The sequence below is a fragment of the Monodelphis domestica genome, chromosome 2, assembly GCF_027887165.1.
Source record: "Monodelphis domestica isolate mMonDom1 chromosome 2, mMonDom1.pri, whole genome shotgun sequence".
Lineage (NCBI taxonomy): Eukaryota > Metazoa > Chordata > Mammalia > Didelphimorphia > Didelphidae > Monodelphis > Monodelphis domestica.
Window position 1 is genome coordinate 2,325,198 of NC_077228.1, and position 24,366 is coordinate 2,349,563.

The window sequence follows — 24,366 nt, forward strand, 5'->3', positions numbered from 1 at the left end:
CCATTATACCACAGCACCTTTCTAGGAGATTCAGCTTATATATATATATATATATATTTTTATCATGCATGAAGATGCCTTTTGGTGATATTTTAAAAAATCATTCACTTAAAGTAGTTTGAATTTCTGTAAATAATATAAAATGAGACCAATTCAGTCATTCAAAATATGACACATCTCCTTTCAATAGAGTATTGTGATATAGCAGACAGAGAGCCAGCCTTAGGGTTTGGAAGATGGGCTCAAATCCTGCCTTTGTCCAATCCTTTCCCCAAGTCCCTTTCCCCATCCCAGACCCTCTCAAAGAGCATAACATTCAGAACAGCTAGCAATCTGAATGAGTAAATATTAATGATAATAATAGGAACTAACACTAATATTACCCTTTATGGTTTGTGAAGAGCTCTCATTCTAACATCATAAGAATTTCAGCATGTGGGTACTGTTAGGATCCTCATTTTACATATGAGGAAACTGAGGAAGTCAGAGGTAAAGTGATATGACTAACATCACATAACCAGTGAGTATCTGAGTCTAAATTTGAACTCAGGTCCTCTTAATTCCAGGTCTTGTGTTCTATCCACTGGGCAACCTGGCCAACTCAGATAACAGATCCAGTACAAAAAAAATGTCTATGCATTTAAAGCTGATCTTCCTTATTGAAGATTTCACCATCCATTGAATGTTTATGATGTAGTAACCTTTATGAAGGGCTCTCAATATTTTTTTGACATTAAAAATGGCTCTTTGTCTTAGAGAAGGTTGGTCATCATTAGACAAGGAAGGAAGGAAGGAACGAAGGAACGAAGGAACAAAGGAACAAAGGAACGAAGGAAGGAAGGAAAGAGGACCTGAGTCAGGCTGGTGGCTGAGCAGCTGGGGAGAAAGAGGTTCTGGGGCATTGGAATGAATCAGATTGATTGACTCAGTGGCTTAGAGAGAGCCAAAGGCCAAAGAGGACTCTGTGGTGGCAAAGCTGGGAGCCTGGAGGGTTATTGAGGCCATGACAGAGTTAGGGAATCGTATGTTGTCAATGTCCTTTCTAAATGTGATGACCACAATGGAAGACAACATTGTAGAGGAAAATATGGAGGACTCATTTCTCTAGTTCTGCTTTGGGTTGCTCTCTTAAGGCAGGTAAAGATGCTGTTAATTCGTTTGACTTTCATATTGCATCGTGGGTTCATTTTATGCTGCAAGTTCACTCTGAAGCCCAAATCTTCTTCAGATAAACTGCTACCTGCCCCTGCTTCCCCCTTATTTTACTCTTAAAGTTGCTATTTTTAAGCCCAAGTGCTTAGAATTACCTTGGCAAATGTCATATTATTAAACATTTCCCAATATTCTAACCCAGTGATACCTTTGAGAAGCGCGAGTCCTTCACATGTTTCTGATTTCCCATCTTAGAGATGAGTATCCCAAGGCTTAAACAATTGAGCTTATTGACCAAAGGTCACAAAACTAGGAAGTTCCTGACTAGTAAGTCCAGAACTCAAACTCAAGGCCTTTGTCTCAAAGCTCAGAGATGTTTCAGTAGTCAGAAATCTCCAAATGTCTTCTTTAATTTAAATTTTCTCAAATAGACTCCAATTCTCTGGAGTATTTTCCCTACTCTGGGCTCCAATAAAATTTCACCAGCTTCAGGAATCAGATAGTTGTGGAGTTGAATGAGCCTTAATGTAATTGAAAGAGCCCTAGGTTTATGGTTAGAGGGCCAAAAGGCCCAACTTACAATCCTATTTTTTAATAACTTCCTCCAATCATGGAATTGAAAAGCCCATAAATGGAGCTAAATCAGAAGGTCCTGAATACAACGTGGCAGTGCTGAGCCACGGACACTCTAGCTGGCCACCACTGATGACTTATCTATGCAGTAATGGAAGATATCCTCAAAGAGGAGCTAATAGAACTATGTAAGAGAGGGCATAAGGTCTCAAGGAATAAACTGCAATGGGTCTCACCTAGAGTAGAATATCTTGGCTTCATCTTAGAGAAGGGCACTAGAAAAATCTCCACCAAGAGAATAGCAGACATTCAAAAGCTGAGAGTCCCAAGAACAAAGAAACAGCTAAGAGCATTTCTGGGGATTTGTGGATTTTCGAGGTAATGGGTCATTGGCTATTCTAACATCTTCAAGTGTCTCACTGATTTAACAAAAAATGAAGTGGAAGAAGCCCTAAAACTTACAAAAGAAACTTAAATGCTCTCTCACAACTGAAGCAAGTGATTTTAACAGCTCCAGCATTGAGAATTCCAGACTACTCAAAGGAATTTCATTTATTTGTCCACAAAACAAAGAGGGTAGCTTCTGGAGTCCTAGCATAGACCTTTGGACTGCAGATGAGGCCAATTTCATATTATAGCACCATACTAGACCCTATAGCCCAAGGCATGATTCATTGCCTGAGATGTATAGCAGCAGCTACCCTAATGGTGAAAAAAGCTAATGACTTGGTGCTGGGATGCAAATTGCACACGTAGTCTGCTCATCAAATTGAAAAGATTCTAAAAATGAGTGACATGCAAGCATTTACACCAGCCAGATTATCCCAGTATGAAGTCATACTACTGGGCAATGAAAACCTGTCCTACACTGTTGTGCACCATTAAACCCAGCAACTCTGATTCCCAACTTACCATTAGCAGAAGAGCCACGGCATTACTGTGCACAAACGATAGATCTAGTTAAAAAGTCCAGACAAGATCTAAAAGATACCTCCCTCATCAATCCTGACCTAGAGCTATTTTCAGATGGATCCTCTTACATATCCCAGAATAAACGAGTCACAGGTGCATCTATAGTTACCCAAACTGACACACTCTGGCATGCCTCTCTGCCAAGCCATGCCAGCACTCAGGGAGCGAACTAAAAGCCCTCATCGTGACTCTCATTTTGGGGAAAGGCAAAAGAATCAACAGCTTTTGTGACTCACAGTATACTTACTTGGTTTTACATGGAGTTGGGGATATATGGAAGAACAGAGGGTTCATTGCATCGGCTGGGAAACACATATCATATTAGAAACTTATATCACAGCTCTTAGATGCAGTTCTTTTGCCAAGAGAAGTAGTTGTGATGCATTGCAAAGCTCACTCCTTTGGCAAAGATAAGATATCCAAGGGGAATACCAGGACCAACATAACAGCAAAATTTGTAGCCCGATTTGGTCCCACACATGTGCTAAACTTCTCTCTAGTGGAAAAGCAAGATATCATACAAGCTTACAATGAAGAAGGGGTTCAGTCATGGAAACAATGATTGGGAGCAAAATTAGTGAATGGGATCTGGATAGCAGAAGGAGGGAAACCCATTCTGCCCAATATATTGTACCATCATCTCTGCAATGTCATACATTCCAAAGGACATTATGCCACTATGGCATTGTTGGACAAAATAAACAGATTTTGGGTTCCTTCAAGGATATCTACATATCTAATAAGAGTATTCCAGGCACGTGATATCTGCAGATGATACAATCAAGGCCATTTCAAAAGCAAAACATTAGGGAGTAGACCATTAGCTTTCACAGCCTTTGAATGCTTGCAGATAGATTACATCAACATGCCTAGTGACAAGGGATATAAGTACGCATTAATGATCATGGACAGATTAACCCGGTGGATAGAAGCATATCCAACCAAAAAGAATAATTCAGCTTTTATGGTCAGGACACTTTTGAAAGAGGTCATAGCCAGATATGGCATTCCAAACAGCATAGATTCTGATAGAGGAACTTGTATCACGTCCAAAATCTTACAAGAAATCTATCAGAATCTGGTAATAAAGGGAAATCCACACCCAATTTATCATCCAGGTAGTTCAGGGCAGGTAGAAAGAATGAGTAGAGAACTTAAAACTGCAGTAGGAAGATTATGTGCACAAACCCACCTCAAGTGGACAGTAGTTCTCCCACTTGCACTACTGCACCTGAGGATGAAGCCCGGGGGAGATTTGCACATATCCCCATATGAAATACTGTTTGGACAACCTTTCTGGCATGGTAGGACTGCAAATCCATCTTACGTTTCCATGCTGAGAGGAGAATGCCAGTTACATACCTATCTGACAAACATACAGGATAGCCTGAAAGCACTGGGAAGCCTAGGCTTGATGGTGCAAAGGGTACCATTAGACTTTGCACTATACAACATCAGCCCCACAGACAAGATGTATGTGAAAAACGTCACCAGAAGCACAGCAACAGATCCAAAGTGGAATGGACTGTTCCAAGTAGTGATCACCACACCTACTGCCATCAACATCATAGGTGGTGCCATGCTTCCCATGTCAAACACCGCTTTACCCCAACTAGCCCAGAAGGAATTGAATCTGAAAATGCCCCAGACCACACACAAGAAGTATAAACGCAGAGAGAAATTGAGTGGAATGAGGAAACACAAACGAGGTACAGCCCCAAAGAAAGTTATACTGAGATATGAACAGTGCTTGAAGAGAGACAAATCACAACCCAAGAAGCAGAAAAATATGTAAATTCTCCCTCTACATCTATCTAACGTGACATTTATCTAAGTCTCTCTCTCACCCTCACTCTCAGTCATACTACAAGGACATGACATACATTCAAATCATAAAACAAACAAGAAAAACCTTCACCCAAAGTCTTCCTCACACTCACACAATCTGAATCGCTCTCACTTACACTCACACAATGTCAACAAATCTTACCTACATGCACTTCCTGCAAAAGAAGAGAAGAAACGACAGGCAAAGTGAGACAACAGTCAAAAATTGGTTTCCGGTGCAGAGGAAGAACCAGGACCAGAAAAATCCTTCTAGGACATCAGAGACTTCAAGTGGACAAAAGGAAGGCAGGAAAGAACTGTGACTCAGGAACTGTGTAGGGAAAGAACTTCTAAAAACATGTCCCATGACATACGTATTAACTTCACATTAAGGACATGCATGCGACATGCACACAACCCCGGTATAAGAAGGAAGGAAATAGAAACTACAGTCAACATGGGAAGAGGATCCACCTGCAGAGAGTAAGTATGTACATACCACAGAACATATCTGGAACATAAACATACAACACACTGATTTAGGGGTCTTGTAGATAAGCAAGGTCTGAGATAATGAAAAATTGTATATATTTGCAAATAAGTTCTTGCATGACTCAAGTGGTCAGGAAAGAATTAAAACAACTTTTCTGTCTGGTTGACTCCAAAGCAGAATCCATGCATATATGTAATATGCATGCATCATGGCTGACGATCATACAGTAAGCCTACACGCGTGTAATGTAAAATTTAGAGCACGAACACGCTGACAGCGAGGAGGAATAAAGGAACATTCCTAAGTCAGGGGCAGAGGGTGGTCGGGGCCAGAGTCAGAGGTGGGGCAAGAATAGAACCCACTTAAGTCATTTGTATGGCATAAAAGGTTAATGAAATTGTAGTCGCCAGAAAGTGGGGAAAGCATCGCAGAGCGTGAGGGGTTCGCCGAGCTGTCCCTGACTAGAGCTCGTGAAGATGCTGTTTCGTGCGTCGTTGGTCCCCAACCCAAGTTACTCGATTGTATCCGCCTTTGTAGCCGACACGCTTACCGGAGCCCCCTCCCAGAAGCCCTCTGTCAGCACAGCTTCATCAGCCGAGAGAAGGCAGTGAAGAGGGGGCACGGCTGAGGTGTTCTATTCTGGGAAGGGGATGCGGAGGTAGACTAGAGAGAGAGAGAGATTTCGTGCTGCTATTACTACTAAAATAAGGTAAGTGAAGAAGGATCCCAAACAGATGCAAATTGTCAGGGTGACAAATCTGCACAAAATGAAAGGGGGAATGTGTAGGAGGGGAAATCGGATCCAGCATGGCCAAGGAGCACCCCGAGGCAGGGGCAGGGCAAGGAAGACCCCAGATTCCCGGAAAACAACAGATGAGCTGTGAGGACTCCAAAACGGTCCTTCACTGCTTCTTGGGAGCCCTCCTGCAGTGGATGGTTGGAGAGGCATCCTCTGGAGACAGGGAGCGTCTCTGGACATTGATCACCTTCCAGTGAACCCCAGATTCCTCTGGTTCCAGCAGAGGACAGACAATCAAAGTAGGTTTGGGACTCTGTAGAAAGCCATCGACTAAAGAAGATCCTCTCTACGCCCCCCAACCCTGTCCTTGAACTTCAGTTTACAACTCGACTAGATCAGGAGGAAGGACAACCCCTCCAACTGACCCAAAGAGCCCGAGTCCTCAGGATTGGGGGGGTGTCAGTTGTTAGTTCGTCGGGATTCCCATTTCCCACTTTCCTCACCCAACAACCCCATTGTCCCTGCCCTGTGGGTCCCTAGAGCAAAGAGTTCCCTTTTCACATCAGGGCGGCTTCCTAACGTGATTGAAGGGGACTGAGGCTCCGGGGGGGACCTTCCTTTCTCCCCAAGAAGGAGAATCAGCTCCAAACCAAGCTGTAGAGCGACTCAGGTCTGAAGGGAGGAAGAGCCACTTGGGAGATGGGGAAATCCAGGGGCAGGGGGATGATTCTGCTCTCCTCTGACGCCAAGATCAAGAGGGGAGGCATCGGGTGCATTCTACCGGACGTCTCCTTCAGTCCTTCACCTCCACAGTCAATCTGATCCCTGAGGAGACATATTCTGCCCCTCTAGAAGACAGTTTGTGCTACCTTCCCCAAGGGGGGGAGGGAAGGATGGGTCTCTTCCCTCTCTCCATTTCTCTAGCTCCTTCACACCTCTCTCCAGCTCCCCAGTGAGCCTGTGAGCCATTCTGTTCCTATATTACACCACAAAGAAAATGGGGAATGGCAGCATAGCCCTGGGGAATGCCTCCAGGGTCCCTTTTGGAGGATTACCAGACAGGAATAATGCTATGGCACATGAGAAGGCGGGGCACGGTCATGGGCTTTGTCAGTGGAAGGCGTATTTAGAAGCCAAAGATCTCTGAAGAAGGGGGCAGCTGGGTAGCTCAGTGGATTGAGAGCCAGTCCTAGAGAGGGGAGGTCCTGGGTTCCAATCTGGCCTCAGACACTTCCCAGCTGTGTGACCCTGGGCAAGTCACTTGACCCCCATGGCCTAGCCCTTACCACTCTTCTGCCTTGGAGTCAAGTATTGACTCCAAGATGGAAGTTAAGGGTTTAAAATAATAAAAAAAAAGATCTCTGAAGATATTGATGCTTCATAGGACCATAGACTTAGAGCTACAAGGAACCTTAGAGACCACTGGGTTCAAACCCTTCATTTTCATGGTAAGAAAACTGGAAAATGGAGAATTTAGGTGACTTGCCCACCGACATACAGTTTTTAAGTAGCTGAGTCAGGATTTGAATTCAAGTCATCTCCAGTCCAAGGGCAGTGCTCCACCCACTACTCTGTACTCTGTCCTTGAGCCCAGCTCCAAGCAGCAGCAATAGGGCCCCCTTTGGTTTTGTCACAGTGAGAGCAAAGGGAAACAAAGAAGATGGAGGACCAGGAGGCCAGGGATGGCCTAACCTTTGGATGGATTCCAATTGGAGACTTCTATTTGGAGAGCTCTGATGGCGTCATTTCCTGGGACACATTGGGGAGGGGCCTCTATTCCCCCATTTTTCTTCCTTTATTGGTCAGCCTGGGGCTGTCATTCATCCTAGATATGAGCTGGCAAAGGGAAGGAGTTGATCCCTTCTTCCAAATGGCTTGGGGATGCTGCCATCTCCTCAGCCCCCTTGCCGGAGGTGCTGACTCCCCTACACATTCGATGCCTTTTCCTAGGAAAATGGCAGCCTGGGAAACGATTTAGCCCCAACCCTCCCTCGGTTGGACTCTCTCCCTCCTGGCACTGCTGTAATTTGGCTCACAATTATAGCTAATTGAACAGCTTCAAAGTAAGCCTCGCATTGCATGCACATGGAAAAAGGCTAATGTGCTAAGCATGCAAAACCAGGATCCTAAAAGTTCATTTTTACCAGCAGACGAGGAAGCAATTAGTGGGACAGGAAAAATCGCCACCAAGAGAGAAGCCTCAGGATGATGTAGGTGCCCTACTTGGGGGCTCTAATGAGAGGAAAGTGGGCGCTACAGGTTGGCACCCGTCAGAAGGGTCCCACCCCGAGGAATCAAGACCCATTAGGCTGATTCTTGACAGGACTAGAGGGGAAGGGAACCAGCCCACAGGAGGAGATGGGGACGCAGAGAAGAGGTGGCCAATGGCATGAGACAGAGGAGCGACTCCCCACATCTGCCCGAGAAGCAGGTGGTGCGTGTGTTGGTGGTTTTTCAATCCTGCTCAGAGCGTTGTTCCCCGAAACAAAGAGCCAGGCAGTCAGTAGGAACCTGGAGGGTCCCAGCCTTGCCCCAACACCCTTGGGATCAGGTGCCCCTTAACGCTTACGCCTACTGTAAATCTTTGAGTTAAAATTGTTCAGTGATTCTCCCCACTTCGTTAGGTATTCGTTTCAACTCATAAACTCTTCATCTGTTGAATTACCAAATAAATTATACTCTGAACCATCTTCCTCTCCAATGTGGCTCCTTCCCTGGAGGAGCTGAAAGGGAAGGGGAGGGAAGCCAGTGTTCTCCATCCCATCATCCTCTGGCTCTCCTCTACTTGTTCTGGCCATCAATACCACCTCCTGAACCCACCAAATGATATGTCCACTTTGTCCTATACATTATCTTGGTTGATCTTCAGCACAAACCTGTAAGAAAGGTACTCTTATTCCCATTTTACAGATGAGGAAACTGAGGCTCAATCTGGGGTCAAGTGACTTGGCCACAGTTATTTAGCTAGTGAGTGTCTAGGGTAGAATTTGAAATCAGGTCTTCCTGACCCCCAGGCCAACACCACCAACCACATCAGTTTGGGCCCTATCCACCACATCCATCACTTCTGATGGGTAGTTCAGGTTCCCAAGTTCCAGTTTCTTCTAAGGCACTAGAGGGAATCACTGAGGGAGTGGGTGGAGGGGACTTAACTCCACAACAGTGGGGATGGGGAGAGGCTCAAAAAGGACATCCTGAGTTCGAATATCCTCACCTGGCCCAGCAGTGGGCTCTCACCTAACATCTCAGGAAGGGTGCTCGACCACTACAGCAAGCAGGGAAGTTCCCCATCTTTAGAGGTGGAGGAATAGCTCTGGCCAGGGCGCAGGACTGCACAGCACCTCTCAGGGAAGCCTCACTGGCCTTCCCCTCAGTCGGAAGGATTGACTCCACTTGGCTGGGCCAATGCTGGGTTTCCCAAGATCCTTTACTCACCCTGTTTGTGGCCAAGTGAGGCAGGCATGTGCCAGCCGGGGCCATGTGCAAGGACCGTGTTTCATTCTAGTTGTTTTCTTTGTAGCCCGTGTATTTTATTTTGTAGGCTTAAGAATATCCTTTTGACAAGGCTCTCTGGCTTTCTCCAGACGTTCTCCCATAGGTCCAGGACACACAACAAGATGAAGAGCCTCCATGAGAGGGTTGAGCGGCTCATCTCGCCACCCACCATTTAATGCCTGTCCTCACTGCCTCTTTGGAGCCGGGTTGGAGCCAACCTCCCCTGGCTTTTGAGTCTGGCCCCAAGCAGAAGCAGGAAGCAGGTACCGAGTTGGTTACGAATCCGGACTAGGTGCTCAGGTGTACCTTCACCCGCAGGACCTGAGGACAGCGACCTTTGGATGGGTGCATCTGTCTGGGTCTGCATCCTGGCCCCTTGCTGTTCCTCCTAAAAGCTGCTCCAGCCTTCGTCCCTCTGTCTTTGCACCGGCTGGTCCCCATGTCTGGACGGTTCTCTCACGATCTCTGATTTCTTTCAAGACTCAGCTTGAAGCACCACCTTCTCCCAGAAGCCTTGCTGGGTCCCCTGAGCTGCCGATCCCTTCCCCTCCTGGACAGCTGTCCACGGACATTCTGCTCCTCCCTTGGACATGGAAATGGGAGGAGTTGCTGGTCCACTTTCTCTTGGGCTCTCCAATGTTTAGCCCAGCTAGTAAGAAATGTTTGGAGATTGGTGGTCTGCTTAGTGGGTGTAGATTTAGATTTGGAAGGCCAACTCCAACACTCACTTCCTGGAGAAGGAATCCAGGTATTTAGTATCTCCTAATTAGGAATCATTAGGATGAGGAAGCCAGGATTCAGCCAGAAGTGACTTACCAAAGGTCATACAAGCATGTAATATATGGTGGTTAGGATTCAAACAGACTTCCCTCAGAGACTCCCTCTGGAACATGAAAGGAGTGGATGCAGTGGCCTCCAAGGCCCCATCCAGCTCCAAATCGAGTCCTATTTCCCGATGAGGGGACCCATTTCTCTTCCTGAAGTTGGTGCCACACAGATCCTGAGATGAGAAGGTCAGAGTTTTTTAGTTGAAAGGGATCTTGGAGATCATCTTGTCCAAACCCCACTATTTTAAAGATGAGGGAACTGAGGCCTGAGAGGATGTTATGATTAAAATTATTTGAGAGACTGGTTTTGGGTAAGAATAGCAATTTATTGATTAGGCTAGCAATAACAAAGCCATGTTGACATATCTATGGCATGTGTGCTAGAGCTTGCCAGAGGGGGCTGCTCCCTTCCTCTCTCTGCTTTGCCTGAGACTATTTCTCACATGACCCACCCCTCTGCCCAAAGGAAGAGCTTCTTCCCTCTCCTGCCTGGGGCAAGAGGGTAGCTCACATGCCGCATGAGGGTTACACTTGGGCACTCGTCTAAGGTTTCTAAAAGGCTCACCACCACTGTAATAAAGTGTAAATTGCCCCCCTTTCTCCCACATAGAGCATCCTTGCTTCTTTTATCAATTAGCTAGATCTTGCTAACAGGAAAAAAAAAAAAAACATTCCTAGGAATTCCTAAAGACAAACAAAAGGTAAAAAGTAGTAGACTAGATGGAGTTTCTAATCTAGGACCTAGACCCAGGAATACACAGGAATTCTCTCTAATTCGTGGCCCTCGTGTAGAAATTAATATAGTATATGAAAAATAAATTCTCATAAGGAGAAGCATCTGGTCCTCAGTTATAGGGATCAAGGAACAGAAAGCACTTCCCACAACCCCCTGCAGAAAACAAACAGCATTGTTCCTCCCTCTCTTCCTTCCTTCCTTCCTTCCTTCCTTCCTTCCTTCCTTCCTTCCTTCCTTCCTTCCTTCCTTCCTTCCTTCCTTCCTTCCTTCCTTCCTTCCTTCCTTCCTTCCTTCCTTCCTTCCTTCCTTCCTTCCTTCCTTCCTTCCTTCCTTCCTTCCTCCCTCCCTCCCTCCCTCCCTCCCTCCCTTCCTTCCTCCCTCCCTTCCTTCTTCCCTTCTTTCCTTCCTTTCCTCCTCTCTTTCTTTCCTCCCCTTCCTCCCTCCCGCCCTCCCTCCCTCCCTCCCTCCCTTCCTTCCTCCCTCCTTCCCTCCTCCTCTCCCTCCCTCCCTTCCTTCTCTCCCTCCCTTCTCCCCTTCCTTCCTTCCTCCCTCCCTCACTTCTCCCCTTCCTTCCTTCCTTCCTCCCTCCCTCCCTCCCTCCCTCCCTTCCTTCCTCCCTCCCTTCCTTCTTCCCTTCTTTCCTTCCTTTCCTCCTCTCTTTCTTTCCTCCCCTTCCTCCCTCCCGCCCTCCCTCCCTCCCTCCCTCCCTTCCTTCCTCCCTCCTTCCCTCCTCCTCTCCCTCCCTCCCTTCCTTCTCTCCCTCCCTTCTCCCCTTCCTTCCTTCCTCCCTCCCTCACTTCTCCCCTTCCTTCCTTCCTTCCTTCCTTCCTTCCTCCCTTCCTCCCTCCCTCCCTCCCTCCCTCCCTCGCTTTCCTTCCTTCCTTCCTTCCTTCTTTCTTTCCTTCCTTCCTTCCTCCCTTCCTTCCTTCCCCCTTCCTTCCTTTCCTTCCTTCCTTCCTTCCTTCTTTCTTTCCTTCCTTCCTTCCTCCCTTCCTTCCTTCCCCCTTCCTTCCTTTCCTTCCTTCCTTCCTTCCTTCCTTCCTTCCTTCCTTCCTTCCTTCCTTCCTTCCTTCCTTCCTTCCTTCCTTCCTTCCTTCCTTCCTTCCTTCCTTCCTTCCTTCCTTCCTTCCTTCCTTCCTTCCTTTCTTCCTTCCTTCCCCCTCCTGCCCTCCCTTTCCCATTCTGTGTCTGTCAATTAAAATATCTTAACTGGAAAGTACCTGTTGCCAAAATACAATTAACATATGCTTATATATATATATATATGTTTCTAAAAAACATTGAATCTGAGAAAAGAGAGGATAAAAAGAAAGAGGGAAGGAGAGAGGGAGAGACAGACAGAGAGAGACAGGAGAAAAAGAGAGTGAGAGGTGCAATACTCTTTGAAAAGAACAAGCAATTCTCAAAGCCCTGTGGCTCTGTTTCTCCACAATTCAGCTCAGAAACGCTTGCCTTTTAATGATAGCACGTGACCACTCTGGACTGCAGCACCGTCTGCAAATAATACGATGAAATAATGAATATAGTGATTAACTTAGTGTTCGTTTACAAAATTAAAAACGATTTTTCAGCCTCCATTTCTAGCTTCATTCTTTTGCATTTTAATATTTTTGACATAAATCCAGAGCCCAATTTGTGGCTGAAAATTGCCGGAAGCAGTAACTAAGCAAACCCATTGGAAGGGATCTCTGGGGATGAAATACGATGTTATAATTGGCGGCGAGGCTGCCAGGGCGGCTTGGGCCGTCAGCCTGGGGCCAGGCTCTCTTCAGGTAGATGCCCACTGCTGTCAGCTGCTGTCCTCAGAGCTGCCGCCATTGTTGGGAGCCTGGAAGCGCATGGGGCTCATGGGATCCGAAACATAGCCTGCATGAAGAGAGTAGAGGTTCAGCTGGAATCCGTGGGCTTGGTTCACTTCCACCCCCCTTTCCTTTGCCAGCCCAGACGGGTGCCAACAATGACAAGGATGTAGTTTAAGTACGCTGTTTGCTTGCCGCTCTCTTCCCAGCACATGTCTACAGAATTTGGTCAACAGCTGCTGGAGCGCCATTACCGAAAGGAAAATGAAGGCTTTAAATGTTATCTCTTGGGAAAGGGAGCCGAGTGGAGGGGAAATCTGAATGTGAGCTATTTGGCTCTTCCTCGTGCGTCTAAATGCTGCCCGAGGAACCTTTGTACTTATCTTGTCTATATTTTAGATTTATTGACGATCATAGAATCGTGGCTCCAGGGTAGAACAGATGGGAGATGCTGCCTAGTCAAACCCCCTCATTTTTCATAGGGGGAAACCTCTGGAGGCTCAGAGATGGTAAGTGACTTGTCCAAGGTCACCGAGGTTTTCAATGGTGGCAATGACATTTGGACTAAGGGTCCAGGTTCTACATGATGCTGCTTGCACTAGTGTTTCCTCTAATGGTCTTCCTTCTAATGGAATGCAACTGGCATGAGAAAAGGGATTCTCATTTTTGTTTTTACATCTCTAGTAGCTAATACAGTGCTGACTCAAAGTAGGTGGTCAATCAGTGCTCTGGGTGGATGAATGAATGACTGACTGAATGAATGGATGGATGGATGGATGGATGGATGGAGGGATGGAGGGATGGATGGATGGGGTTGTGGTCACAAAGGAGGGAGGAGGAAGAATCTGATGGTCTTTTCTCAGTCCTATTCTGCTGGGACCTTTGCTGTATTTGACACCATAGACCTTTCCTCCTGCATACAGATTTCTCTCTGGGTCTTCATTCCATTATTCTTTTCTTGTTTTCCTCTCACCTGTCTGAGCCCTTCTTTATTCTTCTCCTTTTCTGCCTCAACTTCCATTCTCTGTGCTTTATCAGCACAATTTCAGTGGCATCATCAGCCCCTGTGGATGTGCCATCATGACACAAATGACTCAATGGCCTCTCCGTTTAGCCTAGTCTTCACCCAAGTTTTAGTTCATCATCACCATCGCCACCATCGCTGCCTCAGCATCATCGTCATCGCTTCAGTTTCCATCACTCCCCATATAGAACTCGTCAACGACGGGCGTATCTAAAACCATCCAGCTGCCTCTCTCCTCACCCAGCCACTACTTGAGTTCAGTTTCCCATCATCCCCTTCACCCTAGATTATTCCAGGGGGTTCCAAACTGCCTCCCTGCTCCAAGTCTCTCTCTGCTCTAGTCTTGCTCAACAGCTACAAAAGCAGTTTGCCTTAAATGGAGAGCTGACTGTGTCGGGCTCCTCGTCTGAAGGTTGGGCATCCTCTCTTCTCTTACAATCTGGACCAGCCTCCGTCCCCGGGATATTGTAGATGCCTCCCTGCCCGCACCGGATGATCTGGACCAACCTGCCTCCTCCCAAGTGTTCCTACATGGCCCTCCTCTGCTGTCTGCTCCTCATGGCTAGAATGGGCTCCCCTTCTGCCTCCGAGGGTCACACAGAGGCAGCCTCCCTGGCCTGAAGCCTTACCCCTCCCAGCTCCTGGCGCCCCCCCTCCCCAAACGTCCTTGGACTTCTGGGATTTGTATTTCTCCTCTATATTTACTCTCCATAGAGTGAACAGCCCTTTTTGCACCTTGTTTGGGACAAGAGAATGTAAACTCCCAGAGGGCAGGGGTGGGCTCATTCTTTGTATTTCTCTCTCTGGAGCCCCACACAGGGCCAGCCGTGGAGTGGACACAGGACAAGTGCTGGCTGAGCTGCCCGAGGGGTCATTTTCTTTCTTTCATCCTAAAAACTTCTGAACTCTGTCAATAATCCCTGACAGAGAGGAGATCCTTCACGATGACGGGTGCCATGGCCACGGCCATTGCCCCGATCCGCATCCTCTCATTTGAGCCTTCGAACGGCCCACTTCCGGGAAGTTTTCCAGGTACCATTTGAGATGAGGAAATTGAGAGGTCATGCCCGAGCCTGGGCTTCCTCCATTGATGCAGACCAATCTGCCGTCGAATGTGGAGAAGCCTGTGGCCACGGAGAGATCGTTTCACCCAGCCATGGCGACGAGGCATCAGAGGCAGGACGCTTCCTGACTCCGCACCTAACCCTTTAACCTCTAAGGGACGCCGCTCTCTATTTTCTGCCGGGAGCATTTCCCCTCTGCTTGAAGGTCCAGAAGAGATTTCTGCTCTTAGACCCAAATACAAGGCGGAATCCCAGCCTCCTCAGAGCCGCCAACTCCAACCCATAGCTGCCTCTGTTCCACGCCTTGCAGGGAGTCTTCAGGGCTCCTCGGAGGGTCTCCAGTGAGGGAAGGAAATCCTTGGCCCCTGAGGATGACCGTTCCTCATCTGGTCAGTTCTGAAACGTAGCAAACGGACTAACCAAGCACATCTTGTGCTGACCGAGAAGGAACTCATTTCTCAGGGCCAGTCTGGAGAGCCCAACCTGCCCAAGTGCTTTCAGAGAAATGGTGTCTCCTGAGCCGAGATGGGGATGCCAACCAGCACCGGGCGCCTCGTGGGCCAGGTCACTGCTGCTCGGCTGCCCTCGCCCTGGTCAGCTGCCCTGTTAAGAGAGTAACCAGCCGCTGGGTGAGAGGACTCCCTTCTAGCAAGAGCCATCCCTGTCAAAGTCATTCCGACGGATCCTCCCAATTAGCCTGGGAAGGAATGCTGCCCACGTGAGCTCTCCTCCCAGCCGGACCCATCAGTCTCTCTCGCCATCATCTGAGGCGTAGGGTGAAAAGCCAAGCCTGGAGCCATGGGCGAATGTGTGTGTATATGTGGCAGAGCGTGCGCAGTGCCGGAGCTGGGTTCAAATGCAGCGTCGGACACTTCCGGAGCAGGTGACTCAGGCCAAGTCACTTAGCCTCAGTGGCCTCACTTTCCTCTTCTGTAAAATGTGGAGAAAATTCACATCGGCTCCTTTCCCAAGGTTGTTTGTGAGGATAAAATGAGGGAATTTGCCATGTATTCTGTCAGCCTCGAAGCACGACCTCCAGGTTCCCCTGAATAACTTGTTCTATTGGTTCTGTCCGGGTAAAATAAATCAATGAAGTGGTGCCACCTGAGGCGGGCCCAGAGGGCCATCTCCTTCTGGCCCTGGATTTGCTCTGGGGTGGAGGTTCTTCCTTCCCCCTCTCCGTCACCAATGCCCACAGCCGCCCAGTGTCTCCTCAGAGGCTGCCAGCGGAGGCTGCTGACCCTTTGTTAGCGATGTTGCCAGGGAACGTGGAGCTACTCAGGTGTGGGATGGGGCGGATGGTGGGAAATGAAGGTCCTCCAAAGACCTCCAAAGTTCCCTCCAAAGGGAACCCAGGAGTCCCTCACTGCCCGATCTGGCTGAGCAGCTCCACAAAGGTTTTCCCTACCAAAACGTGCCAATGTGTCTGCGAGAAGGTCTCCCAGGCATGCCGCGCACCTTCACTTAACCAGTGCCTGCAATGATCCTCATGCTGGTCGCTTCCTATTCTTCCCATCCTGCCCACAGACACCAGCTAGGCCAATGGCCCCATGTTGGTGAGCCAGCCATTCTGCTCTCATTTCTCCATTCTATGGAAGCTGGCACAAGTGGTGTTTCTTTAAGAAACGGATTCCCGTGAAATGCCGACTCCATTCTGAAACTCTCCGTGAAATGCAATCCGTCTGGCCAGGGCAGAGGGTTCAAAGGATGCCCCATATTTTAGAGGTGTGCGGCCATCTCCATAAAAGCACGAGAAAATGAAATCACAGAAAGAGGGAAGCGACGACTTGACTCACGACCACAATTTCTGCCCCTTTCCTGAACCCGTTACTGGACAGCCCAATTATGTCGTAAAGCTGCTGATAGATGGTGCTTGGCACTTGGCAGGCAAGAGCGGAAAGTCAAAGTCATAAAGGGCCTTTCGTTGATGCTTCCAGGGGTCCTTCCAGGATTTCTCTGAAATAGCATTCTAATGCCTTGGGTAACCCAGAGGCTGGAGACCGAGCACACGGGGCGTCATCCAGACCACTTTGAATGCCCCCAAAGTCGAGGGCTTCTGTGTAAGGCCTTTGGGCTCCATTTCTTAGTCCAGTAAGTGGAACCCTTGGAAATGCACCTGCCTTAAGAACTGGGATCTGCTTAGTCAACCCATTTCCCCATTTCCCAGCCAGTCAAAAAGAAGAAGGTATATCTGGGGGAGCACATACAGCTAAACAAGTCTCCTTGGGGGCACGAATTCCTGGGCCTGGGGAAAGAATGGGTTACTAGGTCTGTGTTTGCCCTCACGAGGAGGATGCTGCCCTTCTTCTTGGCTTGCAGTAACCTGTGCAGGGGTATCTTTCTACCAAAGGGGAGGAATGTTTCTGGCCAACGAGGAGAAAATCACTGTTTTCTGGCCGAGTCATCTGGCCAGTCCACTCCTCCCAAGGGATCGCCATGTCACTCCTGGCTCGGTCTCTGGCTGGTGGCTGTGGACCCTTCTCTAGGATGTAGCGCTGGCCCGATGGATGGCTCCACGTCAGCTTTTAATGTGTCGAGGCGCATCCTTTGTCATTCTATAATGAGCATCTTCTGAGAAGCCGTTTTATACCCAGCCCTGTGCTAGAAGAAGGGGATGAAAGCCCCAAGAATGAAGCAATCCCAGTGGGTGAGGAGCAGCCCTTTGGACTGCTAAGACCTATTCAAGTATTGTACAAGAACAAATACGATGAGACACAAACACAAAGCCATTGGAGATGGCGGGCACTGGCGTGTGAGGGCACCGGAAACATTTCCCAGAGAGGATGGGACTTGAATTGGGCTCCCTATTGCGTTCTCAGGATCATTGGGGGCCGCGGGGGGAGAGTCAGACACAGGACAACTCTCGTCAAGAACCCCATTGCAGCGTAAAGGGCTAGCGGGCAGATTTCCTAGAGCCGAGAGCGAGGCTTGCTTTTCTCTTTCTACTAACGTGAATTTGTTGAGCGTATTACTATCACTGCTGGACAGTTTTAGACAGGAGTCCCGTTGAGGTCCAGACGAGACTTCTCCTAGAGGCTGCTCAACTAGGAATTCTACTATGCTTGCAGATGAGATCCTGGGTGCAAAGTGACTAATAGAGTTGGGTAGGAGGGGCAGCCTGGGAAGATATCTGAATAAGGGGGTGTGTGTGCGGGGGAAACCTTGACACTGGCGTCCTTGGGAAGACTGCCTTTAGCCAGAATGCAAGAGATTCGTATGGCGGAAGAGTGGAGAAAAGGACTAGAGTGGGACTCGGGTATTTGACTTACTCACGAAGATTCTTTATCTATGAAACAAAGGGCTTGGCGACGTGACTTTTGAGGATGATGCCAGCTCTATGATGCTCTGCCCCTGAAGCCCTGGTCTCTGTGATGGATGGTTCCTGGACTCCTGTCCTACGTGGGTGGGGCTAGGTGAAGGAAGAGCTCACCTGGGGCACAGCTGGCAGATGAAGACTGAGGAGAAGGAATCATCTGCTAGTCCCATGTCTCAGTGAATTATTCTTGCTAAGTAGACACTCAGGGTCAGTTATTTCTATGCTAAGATATTTGCTTTCAAAATAAAAATAATGCATTTCAAAAATGCAAATTTTAAAAAAAGTAATAAAAATGTTTAAGTGCAAATATGTAAAAATTATTATTTTAAATTTTGGTACCTGGTGACCTTCCAACAAATGATCATCCAGTGTTTGCTCACGGCAAAAAGGGGCTTGTTGTGCTGCCTAGTTATGGTTCAGGTTAGCGTTGGGATCTTGCTAAGTTGAATACACCCATTTTAAAACAATCTGCAAATAATAAGTCTTGTAAAACATGTGATGGCATTTTGGGGACATTTGAATGTTTTTCAAGGTTAGTAAGTTTAAATTTGATTCTCCAAAGTTTGTTTGTTTGTTTTTTGGTTAAAGAATTTCAAATGTTTGGACACTTACCATTTTTGTCAATGTGTGGGAACCGAAAATTTCTCCTCATTTCTTCCAGAGATGGACCTTGAGAGAGGAGCTGTCCAGGACTGAAACATTCAGGGGGGGGAAAGTGACAGGGACAATTAATTTGTACCTTTAGGAAAAGATTTTTGGCTCATTCACTGCAGATATCCCTCAAAAATTATAGGAAGGAAGGAAGGAAGGAAGGAAGGAAGGAAGGAAGGAAGGAAAGAAGGAAGGAAGGAAAAGCAAGAAGGAAGGAAGGAAGGAAGGAAGGAAGGAAGGAAGGAAGGAAGGAAAGAAGGAAGGAAGGAAGGAAGGAAGGAAGGAAGGAAGGAAGGAAGGAAGGAAGGAAGGAAGGAAGGAAGGAAGAAGTGAAGGGAGGAAGGAAGGAAGGAAGGAAGGAAGAAAGGAAGGAAGAAAGGAAGGAAGGATGGAAGGGAGGGAGGGAGGGAGGGAGGAAGGAAGGAAGGAAGGAAAGAAGGAAGGAAGGAAGGGAGGGAGGAACAATGCTGTTTGTTTTCTGCAGGGGATTGTGGGAAGTGCTTTCTGTTCCTTGATCCCTGAGTGAATGACATTTTCTTTGGACAAATCCTATAATCCCAGTGCTGTAAGGAACCCTTGGAGAAGAGCTCCCTGTAACCACACAGATTACCCATCTCCCCAACTAGCAGAGAAGACTTTGTGGGGGTCACTGGGAGCTTCCGTGAGTCACCTGTGGTCCCTCAGCTGATATGAGGGACAGAGCTGAACCCTGGCTCTCCGCTTCAGTTTTCTTTCCCTCCTAGAGCCGTCTTTCTCCCCAGAGGAAAACAGGGAATAAAAATCAATAAAAACGATGGTGTTGAAGCAGGCTGTTATGGCTGTTCAGTGGACGGTGAGTGACAAATAATGGCAAAGAGCTGGGTGGTCTTCCCCACCTGGAGGGACTCATGGGCTCCAAGTCAGTCCAGCCCCTCTGCACTGGCGACCTCAGCACTTGATCTCTTTAGACAAACAAACTGGGCGCCGGTGGCGAGTCTCCCAGAATAAATATTTGATCAGCGGAGCCGCTATCGGGTTTCCTGCAGTTGGTCGCTTGACAACTAAAGGCCCATCACCAAGCTGTCTGCTGTCATTGCGGACTTCGGGCCTTTCCCCCAAGAACCTGGTGCCCAGACGAGCTAAACTAGGGGGGCCCATGAAAGCCGATCGCCGCCACGTGACACTCAATAGGAACCCAGACGCGGAGGGACAGCGCTGAGGTGCTCCTTCTGTTCACGGATTTCTAGGCTTTGTTGGCGACGGTTGTCCAAATCGGCGGAGACCCTTTAGGGCCGCCGTGCTTGCTGGAGGGGCGGCCGGATGGTGCATCTGGTGGCTGGAGTCCAGTGAGTGCCGCGGTGCACTAATGGCAGGTAAGGAGGGTTCCCCAGCGGGAGGGGGTCTGTCTGTTTCCATGGCGATGGGGGAGGGAGAGCACCAGCAGGGACAGAATCCAGGAGGCCATCTAGGTGAAGCGCTTCCATTTTATAGACCGTGAAACGGAGGCAAACTAAGCTGCCTTCAGAAAAAGCCAATAAACATTTAGTCACCAGACAGTGAGGGGACCCAGAGGCACACTGGGAAATGCTCAAACTGCGTCTGTCCTTGGAGCGGCCCCTTCTCTGGGGTGGGAGGAGACGCCTGATCCACAGCAAGGAGCCAGCAGAGAAGGCTGCAGCGGGGCGGCTTGGTGGGCAGCTCCAGGCCAGGGGGCGAAAGGCATCGTCTTTTCTCTGTCTGGAAGCAGAATCGCTTCTTCCTTTGACAAACCCCAGCGGAAATGGGCGTTCTGTGAGTCCAGGCGAGGAGAGCTGGGAAGGGCCAGGGTCGCCGGGGTCTATGGCGTCCCATGAACCCAGGGCTGGGAGTGGGCAGAGCAGGGGGCGCGGGCTCTGCCCCCGCTCTGGTCGTCAACAATATCTTGGTACGCGCGGCCGTGCTTATGGTACAGCTACAGTTTGGGCTGGTTTACCAGCCGGGTGACCCTGGCAAGCCGCTGCACCCTTCGCTCTCTCAGTTTAGCACCTCCCGGCCAGGGCTGCAGTGAGGATCTGCTGAGATGTCTTTGGGAAGCTCTTGGCCCAGTGCCTGGGACATGGGAGAAATGGTTGCTCCCTTCCCCTTCCCCCATGGTAGAAGACGAAAGAGCCTTGGAGGACGCAGGTGTAGACCTGGAGGGGTCCTAGTGGTAGTCTTGTCCGGGGGGCCAAATCAAATAGAAACGGGTCTCAGGGAGCAGCATCTCCACCTGGAAAAGCACAGCTTAGCATCTTCCGTGTTGCCTTGTTCTTTACATTTATTTCACAAAACAGTCCCCAATGGGTCTTTAGTGTGGAACTTGGCGTCGTCATCTCTGAATTTCTCGTCTACCCGTCGTTTTACAAATGAAGAAACTGAGGTCATGAGAGGCCCAGAATTGACTTCCAAGACTGTGGCTCCTCCCCGCCCTTCCTTCTAGGTCCCAAGTTCACTGTTCGGTCTGGGAGGTCCCCCTGAAGCCACTTCTCCCCCCTTCCTATTACAGACGAGGAGAAGGAAATGGAGAGTCGCTTTTGTCAAGGATGCCCAGGAAGTGGGTAGGAGGGCAAGCCTGGGTCCTCTGGCTCCACATGCAGCCCCTCTGCCCACCCCGGCCAAGCAATCAGGGCCTTTCAGAATCCAATGGAACCTGGCCCTGGGGGCACGTGGCAAACGTAAAAGCACCAAGGGGAAGCCGGTCCTTGAGAAGACCACCGGCGCCAGCTGCCGCCATCTCTGACTTTCTCGGGGCGGCTTCTCTCCCCACCCAGAGGTGGCTCATAGCTTTATTGCTGAAAGGGACCCAAGAGGCCATCTGATTTTAAAGCTACATTTTACAGATGAAAAAACAGAGTCTGGGGGAGGTGAGATGATTCATGCAATGTTCATAGGTGGGTGCAGGAGGAGGATTTGAACACAAGTCCTCTATTTTGGATGTTGGAGGGCTCCTTCTCCAGGCAGTTGCGAAGCCCTCTGATCCTCTCTGTCTCTCTCCCCTCTGTTCAGGTGGCATCACTTTCCCCAGGGTTAGGCCCAGATGACTCCAGCATAGACTCTTGTATGGGGTCCCTTCCTTTCTCACCTCCTCCCACCCCCAATATGCCCTCATCGAGCAGCCAGAACAATTTCCCTTACTTGCAGGTCTGCTCATCTTTCCTGTAGCCTAACACCCTCTGGGGAGCTCAGTACCACACCTCTTTGCCTTCCAGTTAAGACCTTCCCATTTCTGGCTCCAGACTGGTAGTCAGACCCACACAGTCTGTCCACACTAGCCCGACGGTGCCCTGCAATTAGGCCACCTCTCGCCCTATTCCTGGGATGTTTTCCCTTTCTTTGCCTCGTGAAACTCTTCTTCCTTCAAGGCTTGCTTCCTTCACGAAGTCTTCCCTGACTTCCCAACGGAAAGGAATCCTCCCCTCCTCAGACTTTCCAAGAGGTCCTGGGATCCCCCCTTGCCCCGATTCCTTCCTACCTTCTAGAATCCACAATCTTGGAAGCTTCTGGAGGGCTGTGGCTGCCTCCCACTCTGGGGATCTGGCCCAGCAGACCCTCCATGAATGTCTCCCCTCCTCTGGCTAGGTCGAGCCAGTTTTCACTTAGGCAGGAGGTGGAGGAGCTACTGCTGGACTTAACTCAGGCCAAAGCGGATTCTGGGTACTGACAGCTAGGGGGGGGCAGGTCATTGGTCTGAGAGGCAGGCAGGATCCGCAGCTGGACCCTCTGCTTCTCTGGGCAGTGCTTCCCTTTCCCTCTCACAGCAAGCTCTCTCCTCTCCCCTCACTCTCCCCTGGAGGACGTGATCATTTATTCCAGCGTTTAGGCAGGGCCAACGTCTGGGCTCCCCTGGGGAGGCTGCAGAGTCCCCGCCTACCCTCTCTGTTGTCTGCCCCTTCGTCGGTCAGTCGCTCTGTCAATCAGTCTGGCTGGCTGTGAGTCTGTCAGTTGTCGATCTGTCTGTCTCTGTTTGGTTTCTCTTCCTGCCTCTCCATCCACACATACACAATAATGTGTGGACGTGTCGGGGCTGCTAGGTGGCACAGTGGCTACGCCTTGAGCCTCTCTGCCCTACTGCCAATGACAATGGCAGCAAGGCCCAAGGCATGTAATACATTCCTGCTCCCAACAGCTATGGGAGAAAGACTTGATCCAAATATCACTAGAGGCAGGAACACTGCCCCGGAACATCATCAGCGTGGAGGACTAGAGAACTCCAGGCTGCGAACTGCCTCTTACCACTCTAGCCCTTTGGGCATGCCTCCCAATAACAGTTCTAGGTTCTGGTTCTAGGTTGGCATCTGCCCAAGATGGCACCAATAAAAATCGTCAGAGAGAAGCTTTAAACTCAGGACTTTATGATTCTAAGTCCAACAGTACTCACTTCATTACATCACGACATCTCTGCCTTAGTTATGGAAAATGAAAAGAGGAATTTCCATTATTCCCCGCCATGTTTCCTACTCGGATCCTCTAGACAATGGCAGCCTTCTCTTCCTGAGGCTGGCCTCTTCCGTCACTGCCTTTCTGGTTTCTTTGGGAGATATTTAACAACCAGCCACAAACAGAACTTTCTACTGATGTGAGCGTCTCTAAATTGAGGTCTGGAGACTTCAGAATCCTCCCCATGAAGCCATCTTCCTAAAGGTAGTATCATGTCCACGACTACGTGGAGCAGAAAACCACTGTGTCATCCCAGGATTCAAGTCTTCCAGCAACATTTCTCATCCGTGCAAACTGGTCCAATTGGCTTTCATGAAACTAAAAATGTCCTAAAGTTCTCTGGGCGTGGAACAGGTTCCTCCACGGGTTTTCATTCGGGAGTGTCTCCCTTGTTGTATGCCCAACATCATCACTCACAAATATTTCAGCGACACAGAAATCTTCCGGCCTCCTCTCGGGAAGGTGGCGTTGGGAACATAAATCTGCATTTGTTTGCTTCTTTGTTTCTACTGTTACCATAAAACCTTGGGTCGGTGGGTCGGTGCCCCCTGGGTTCCCATAAACCCTCGTCCTTTGCCAGAAGAGGCCCTTCCTTTGGCACCAAGCAAAGGAAGCAGTAAAACAGGTAGGCAGACCCGCCCCTCAGCGCCATTTGACAACAGATGGAGCATTCTGCACCCGGAGTCTCCCGCCGTTCAAAGGAACGACACGTTTCCTTAGTTTTTCTCCCCAAGTAAAGTAAACGGTTCCATTTCATTTTCCAAAGCACAAACTGAGGCCAGATGCCCTCTTGTGTCTTGACTGAGGAGGATTAGACCAAGGCAGGTTTCACTCAGAAGCAAACAGCCTAGATGGAGGGAGGCAAAGAACTGCCCCACAAGCCTCCCGATGGAGAAAGAGTAGCGAGAAGCCTAATGAGCTATCTAAGGAGGAGTTTCTGTATTGTCTGGTTCTGAAAGGGGAACCGATGGCAAACCTAGGAAAAGCTCCTCAAGCATGTGGTCGATGGGTTGGCATTCAGCTGGAAATAAACAGGCCCATTGAAAATGGCCTTCTTCAATGGACTACATGCATTTCTAAAGGGTCCCGCCCTTTCTGAGGAGCCCGTTTTTCCTGATCTAAACAGTAGCGTCATGCATCTTATTAGAGGTGAAGACCCCTTTGCCCCACCTCTTCAATGGCTCCCAATCACACTCTGTTCTGAATTCCTTTACGAATAAACAGTTCTTAATTTAGCCGGGAGGGAAGCTCGCTGTGTTTATTT

The 24,366-nt window shown here is 48.9% G+C and overlaps 1 protein-coding gene across 4 annotated transcripts in view; it reads right to left on the reverse strand.

Annotated features, from left to right (window-relative positions):
* Window positions 1-12,391: 12,391 nt before the first annotated feature.
* Window positions 12,392-24,366, reverse strand: part of TNNI3K (TNNI3 interacting kinase) — a 248,625-nt gene continuing 236,650 nt past the window's right edge. For 2 of the 4 annotated variants that reach the window (XM_016428862.2, XM_016428858.2), the window contains 2 exons: window positions 18,630-18,709; window positions 12,392-12,680 (listed from right to left, as the gene is read on the reverse strand). In XM_016428862.2, the coding sequence (XP_016284348.2) occupies window positions 12,604-12,680; window positions 18,630-18,709 (157 nt within the window). In that variant the 3' untranslated portion in view covers window positions 12,392-12,603. 4 annotated transcript variants of the gene reach the window in all.